This window comes from Gouania willdenowi, chromosome 17, assembly GCF_900634775.1.
Source record: "Gouania willdenowi chromosome 17, fGouWil2.1, whole genome shotgun sequence".
NCBI lineage: Eukaryota > Metazoa > Chordata > Actinopteri > Blenniiformes > Gobiesocidae > Gouania > Gouania willdenowi.
The window spans coordinates 19,184,988-19,192,257 of record NC_041060.1 but is presented as its reverse complement, the minus strand read 5'-3'; the positions used below and the strand labels follow the sequence as shown (position 1 = coordinate 19,192,257).

Here is a 7,270-nt window from a genome sequence, read left to right as displayed (position 1 = left end):
CTTAGCTGGATGAAAAGTGGCCAAAAAAATTAAAGAAAAGACAAAAATTGGATAAAAGTGTAAAAAAATAAAAATATTTGCAAAATTGGACCAAAATAGGAAAAAGGGGGATTTATTGGCAAAAAAAAGTGTCTAAAGTTTGGGAAAAAAAGTATCAGAACTTTTTGAAAAGGAGCAGAAATGGGACAAATGAAGTTGCAAAATGGCCAAAGGAAATAAGTAAAAAGCGGTTAAAAAAAAAAAAAAGAAGAAAAAAAAAAAAGTTCCCCCTTTTATGGTTTTCTGGGGATTGAAAATTAAAATGAAGACATAAAAAGCCACGTGTTGTTGAGCAGTATTGACTTAATAACGTGGTGATCTCTGATAAGGTAGTGGACTGGTCTGGACAGAAAATGCCAGGGATTGATTGTTGTCCCAGTCTACCACTGCTCTATACAAATATATACATACACAAGAGAACATAAACACACACTTAAAATGAAAACAATTTATAAGTAAAGTCTAAACATAGCTTCCATGCAAATTTACTTCTTCTTCTTTTTTTTTGTTTAAACTCTTTTCCACATTTGTGCTTCTACACCTGTGTATGTGCACCTTGCTGGGTGTTTTTATGGAGAGCAGCCGTCAGGAGGCGCACATCAGCACCATGCTGACAGTAGGAGGGGCCACGTGCTGAGGTGTATGTGAAGGTGATGCCGTAAAAGCTCTCTGTGTGTCGCAAACCAGGTGTGGGGAAGGTGATGTCGTAAAGTACCGGAGAAGGGAGGGGGTGAGGCAGAGGAGGAGGAAGAGGAGGGTGGGGAGGGTGAGGTGGGGGAGGTGACTTGAGCGGCTGCGGTTCAGGCTCAGTGCGAGGATCATGGCGGATGGCCCCAGGTGTAAGCGTAGGAAACAGGCGAACCCGAAGAGAAGCAGCGGTGAGTCCGGTTCCCGGGGCAGGGGCGGGTTTGGGGCTGCTCTCTCTGGGACTTTGGCTGTGAGTTGTGGCGGATTTGTTGGAGTTTTGTTGCTGTTTTGTGGCCGCCGTGCTGCTCCTCACTGCTGGACCGTTATACCTGGCTGCTCTCTCTCCGCCTAGCGGTGCAAAGCGTCCGCCTGACAGAGTCCCGTTATCCGACCGTTAGAATAAGCCAGGAGCGCTTCGTGCTCTATATGTTTCACACATTTTCTAACTTTAACATCGCTGTTTCTTCACTTTTTATCACTTTGACATCCCGGGGAAACACTCGGTGGCTTTTGTGCAACAACGTGGCCCGCTGGTAGTTTCTCAGTTTTCAGGGCGAGGTTGTTGTAGTTTTGGTGCTGACTTGGTGCCGCTGTTTGCTCCACATTTGTTCAACTTTCAGCTTTTTCTTTCGCCTTCCAATGATGATGGTGATGATGGCTGGATGTATGTTAATGTCGAGTCCTTTATTTTCTTCGTGGCTTTTGGTCCTGTTTCGTTTCACTTCGTGGACGGTAATAAGAGATGGGATGTTTATTTTATCTCCACTTCAACCCCTTCCTTCAGCAGCAGCACATGTTAAGGTAAGCGCATGGAAATCACTTGTTTCGACTCAGTAAAAGTGCGTTATCTCCCAAAGAAAAGTCGTTTTTAGCATGAATTAAGTTTGATTGCCAACAAATCCGTAGAAGTTAATGAAGTATGCAAATTAAAAGTAAATTAGCAGATGCTCACATAAATCCACGTTGTTGTGGTTGTTTTTAATCAAGGCAGCTTTCCCAAAGTCATCACAATATATAATGGCTAAAGAAGCATTTAACAGCGTTATAATATGTAACAGACGTTTCAAATCAAAGCATTGGTGTTGCAACTATTCAAAGGTAATCCCATGTTAAATTATATTTTTAGTTTAACAAAACAACATACAAAAACAAAAGAGCAAACTAAATCACCAGTTAATAGGACACTAACTATACAGTAAAATGTGCCCAGTACAATATCTTATCCTCTTATAGGATGTCACAGATCAAAAAATGTTAGCGCTAGCTCCAATAGTAGAAAGAGAAAGATTCCCAGCACCCTAAACCTATAGCAGCATAACTATAAAATTAGTTTAAACACCTGACTACACAAAAAAGGTGTTCAAATTATAAATTTTATTTTTTATTATTATTATTTTTTTCAAATCAAGCATTTAAAAAAAACAAAACAAAAAAAAAAAAAAACACACAATTTCATACTTTCTACTCGATAGCAGAAGTAGATATTGAGCACATTTTTTATAATTTATGATTACAATTAAAGCCATTATGAAGTATTCCTATTCACAGATTATCCCATATACAATTGCTTTAGGAGCTGAATAGGTTTTAGGTTGTTTATACTCTTATTTGCATTCATATAAATACAACAATATTTACCAGTATTGGGTTTTTCTTTTTTGCCAACCTTTGGGAAGTTTGTAAACCCTAAAAACTACTAAATATATACCTATATGTATACAGTTTAAAATTGAAACAACTGCTAAATGTATTTATTGATTATTATTATTTTTTTTATTTTTTTTATTTTTTTATTTTTATTATTATTATTATTATTATTATTATTATTATTATTATTATTATTATTATTATTATTATTATTATTACTTGTTCCAGAAATCTTTATGGTCCATTTTTATGACAAATGGATTATTATTATTATTATTATTATTATTATTATTATTATTATTATTATTATTATTATTATGTGTTAGATTTGGCAACATGAAATGAAAACCTCAGGTATGCTGCTTTATTTTACTCATGGGATGATGATGATGATGATGATGATGATGATGGGCGTGAAAACACCTTTTTTCCGTGCTGATGACGACACGACGGTGACTGTGCGTCCATCCAGGAGCCACCATCACCACCGTCATCATCCTCATCATCACGTTTACCTGAACGCGGGTACCGGGGCTCACTAATGGCTTATAAATAAACCCACAGCCAGCACCTGCGGCTCTGAAGGAACGGGGGTTTGATCGGCTGCTCCTTCTAAAGAAACGCTCCGGTGTGTCGAAGGAAAACCATCTCCAAATGACGACTTGCGCAGGTAGATGCGTTTTTATCACGGGGGGGTGTGGAGGGGTGGGGGCGGTGGGGTGCAGTCTCCACCGTTCGCCTGGATGCACGTACGACTTCCTCTCATTCTATCGGGATTTATCCCATCAAGCCTGACCCACTTGTGCATGTTTTATTCGCCCCTTTTATGCGTTTTGGTGAGGACTGATTGGCTCGTTTGGTCGAGTGCACCCCGCAGCTCATGCTGTGTGTGCGCGTTGTGTGCGTGCGCGCGCGTGTGTGTGTGTGTGTGTGCCGTGGGGAAGGAGCGCTGCAAAAGGTGGTTATTCCGCTGTTATTCTTTAATGTGCGCATTAGTTCGCCTCACTGACTCGTGTCCACCTATTGTGTTGTTACACAATTCCCTGATGCAGGAGGAAGGGAATGGCGGTCAGTCAGTAGCACTGCTGCAGTGAAGGCGGGGCTGCTGCTGCTGCTTATCTCTGTACCGGAGACAGCCAGGTACGCAAGGTGATGCAACACCTTTAAAGGTGGATTTAAACCCACTCCACCACCTATGTTAACATTTAAGACATCACTTTCTAACCTCCCCCTAAAAGGCATCATATTGAGTTATGTGTACATGTGTAAATATGGCCAGGATTGTGATCGTTAAAGGTGCGCATCCTGCTCCAAGCCACGGTGCATGCGCACAATCAAAATGGCTCAAGGTGTTCTCCTTGTTTCTCTTTCAACTTCAGTTTTTAATTCCTTTCAACCCCCACACTATAATAACACACATACACAGTGCATGTTTACCATCATGATTACAGGATCCATGCCTCAAACATTCATAAAGCCATGGACCATGACCTCCAGACAGGCATCATCATGATGAGACAAACAGCTGTTATGTCCTCCACTGTTGTTGTCACAAAGGCTGCTGTGTAATCTGCTTAGAAGCCTCGTTAATTTTACTTATACATGACATCATCTATTAATGTATACTAGAGCTGGGAGATATGGATCAAAATTCATATAAAATGGCAGTATACGATATTAATTTTTATATTTTTAACTCAATAAAGCCTGACCAGAAAGACAATTCCAGGTTTAATTTACTGATGCAAAATGCCACACAGGCACTTTTATTATATGAGTGTCCCGATTCGATAGTGATATCGAATGTTGGTCGGATATCAGCCAAAAAAACGAATATCTGATTTTTTTGGACTGCATCTTAAATCTCCGATATATATTATATTATATTTATTCAATTGTAGAATACTGTAGATACCTACTGTTGCTGACTATTGTTCTCTGTTTGAGTAACATCACTTGATCAAATCTTTTCTATCGGATCAATATTGGTATCAGCCAATACTCAAGGCGGGCAACATTGGTATCGTATCGGAAGCGAAAAAGTTGTATCGGGACATCCCTAGTTTATTGTGCAACTTTTGCCTTTTTCTCCTATCAGGGACAGCACGTGTGAGTGAGTTCTGTAGTGTGGTTTGTTTAGGGAAAGTCTGCGTTTGGACGCAGTCAGCAAGTAACAAAAGCAGAGACTCCTCAAACAAGTATTTTAATACAAAATAGGCAATATTTTTATAAATCTAAATCACCAAAACTGAAATCTTCATATGGACTCTTGATATATTGCCCAGGCCTAATATATACATACTGTAAATATGAGGTTCAAAGGTAATCTTTGTGCCACAGGTATACTTGCTTCTTATGTTATAACACAAACATATGATGAAAACTGACAGGGACAACAATCTGCAGAAATAAAGAAACATTACACAGTAAAAAGAAAAAGAAATGCAATAAAATGGCATTAATAGAAATAAAGAATTAGAATAAAGTACTGTAAATATTAGATACAGATGACTTAGAACAATGACATGGTCTATAGCAGGGGTTTCAAACTCATTTTAGCTCAGGGGCCAAATGTATACCTCTACGTATACATTAAATACAATATCTGTAAGATTTTAGATTTTGTGACTAATTTCTATTTAATTAAGGGACATATTATGTCATCATTTGAGGAAACTTTAAGGATTTTTGTAAGAATTTTGAGTTTTTAATTTTAAGTTTAAGATTAAAAATGACTGCAATCATGTGATAAGAGCACTAGGATAAATGTGAGTGCTTTCTGTTGTCGGCAGAATCAGATGCTCCAAAGGGCCAGATTTGGCCCCAGGGCCTTCAGCTTGACACGTGGTATAGAGTGACCATATACTATCCAAATTATAGGGTGATTTCCTCTCAACAAGAGACATGGCTTATCTTACTTCACTTAAAGATGCATTATGATTGTAATGTTCTCACCTTCTCTGCATGTACAGCAAAGTTGATTTCCGATCCCTATTTGAGGTGTGAAATCTTTTGGGGATCTTTCGCATGCTTGTGTGTCTTTTTTCTGGGTGCCAGAGAAAGTCTGAGGCTTCTTGAAGTTGCTGAAAAAAAGAGTGAAGTGTTCTATGAATGGTTGTTTGGTCTGTTTGGGGCCTGTGGTGTCCTGTCAAGGGTGTACCCCATGCACCCTAACTCTGAGTGCAAGAAGTGGGTACAGAAAATGGATGGATGGACAAATTAAACTTGGCTCTGATACTCAGAATGCTTTATCATCTTTGAAATGATCTCTTATGGACAGTCTTGATACTACAGGATTAACTGGAACATCTCAGGAATGAATCTAGAAATAATGTCTGATCTGAGTTTGAAATTCAACCTGTTCACTCTTCCTGTGTGATAGAAGACGCATCAATAAATGACAGTTCTTACTCAAAATTATTTTTAACACATGTAAACTATTCTATTTTTGTTATATAACATTAGCTATCCAATATTTTCAAGATGATGTAACCTATTATGGTGTCTTTAAATATTTGGCCATAGGTTTCTCAGCAATTTAAATTTCTCATAACAGTTCAAGGGTAATTACATGAGTTGAACTACAGTAGTTAGTGCCTGTTGTTTTATACCTGCACTCAGTTAGAGTTAAAGATTGAGCGTAACATGTGTTAAGTAGATTCAACATCACGTTGCTTAGTGATGCTTCACTGAACCAGAGCTGTTAACAAAAACATTAGTTGATTCAATGGTGCAGAGTAATCCATCACTGTGTCTTGTTAAAGATAGACTCAGCATTAAGACTTCTTACGAACTGCATAACTTAGGCTAATCATTTACTTTCCTCTTCACAGGGGTGTTATTTCTGTAGTTAAAAAAATAGGTCGAGAAAGAGCTGCTGTGTATTTTTCGTAGTAAGTTCCTCCCACAAATATGCTTCTGTTTTTACGTGTTTTTATCTAATAAAAAGTTTCTATTTTACCTAAAGCTATTGCACAAGGTAAAGATGCACGTATAGGTACAGTATATGCATGCTTGATGCAGCAAAAAGCACAGAGAACCTGGGGGTGGGGGGGTTATTTTGGCCTGCTCCATGCTAACCGTTGTGCTGTAAATGGCAGGTGTCTGCCCTCCATGCACTGCGCCTGTTGCTGTTACCGCTTTGGTCACAACACCATCATCATCCGGGGCTTTTAAAGTGCTGTGCCATGTTAGTGTGCACATAAATGCCCTCTCAGCTGGGCTGTAATCAAACACTGCAATTTAGGGACTACAGGAATGCAGTCTGGTGTTAACATACCTTGACAGGATAAACACAACGGCCTACTCCCACGCCTGGACAGCTCATGCACACCAGCCAGGCTACGACTGCGCATTGGCCCGTTATCTGGTCTCCAAGGGTGGAAATTGTGTTTGGGAGTTGTGTTTGTTTTTAGTTTGGCTTGCATTTTGGGTTCCATGGTGGATTCTGTAATATACGTGTCATGAATTTATAACAATCTACTGATCTTATTTGTAGGCAGATGTGATGTTTCTAACTGTAATCAGATTCTTATTATCGAGCAGAATGACTTCATTTACAGACAGGTGTTGTGTTTACAACTGTTGTCAGTCTTCTCTCTCCGGGGCTGGGGATCAGCACTAAGGCTGAACGATTAACCTGAATTGCATCGATAAAAGGTTTTCACTACTGCAATAACGTATCCTCAGATGCTGGAGGTTTTTTCTTCCATCGCCATCATTTGAGTGATATATATGTTCACCAATCAGAATCGCTGAGAACCGCCTTCCTGGGCTGCTGGCCAATCAGAGATGGTTACAGGACACAAGCTTGAATGCGCTAACAACAACTACACTAGGATTCTATAAATAGGGGTGTCCCGATCCGATATTGATATTGGATATCAGTCCGATGTCA

The 7,270-nt window shown here is 39.2% G+C and overlaps 1 protein-coding gene across 2 annotated transcripts in view; it reads left to right on the top strand.

The window, feature by feature from the left end:
- The first annotated feature begins 799 nt into the window (after positions 1-799).
- The window catches only part of LOC114479792 (zinc finger E-box-binding homeobox 1-like), an 83,715-nt gene continuing 77,244 nt past the window's right edge, over positions 800-7,270 (top strand). Inside the window, exon 1 of one of the 2 annotated variants that reach the window (XM_028473649.1) lies at positions 800-917. In XM_028473649.1, the coding sequence (XP_028329450.1) occupies positions 860-917 (58 nt within the window). In that variant the 5' untranslated portion in view covers positions 800-859. Of the gene's footprint in view, positions 918-2,861; positions 3,044-7,270 lie in introns of those variants that run through there. The other variant, XM_028473650.1, reaches the window with a different exon arrangement.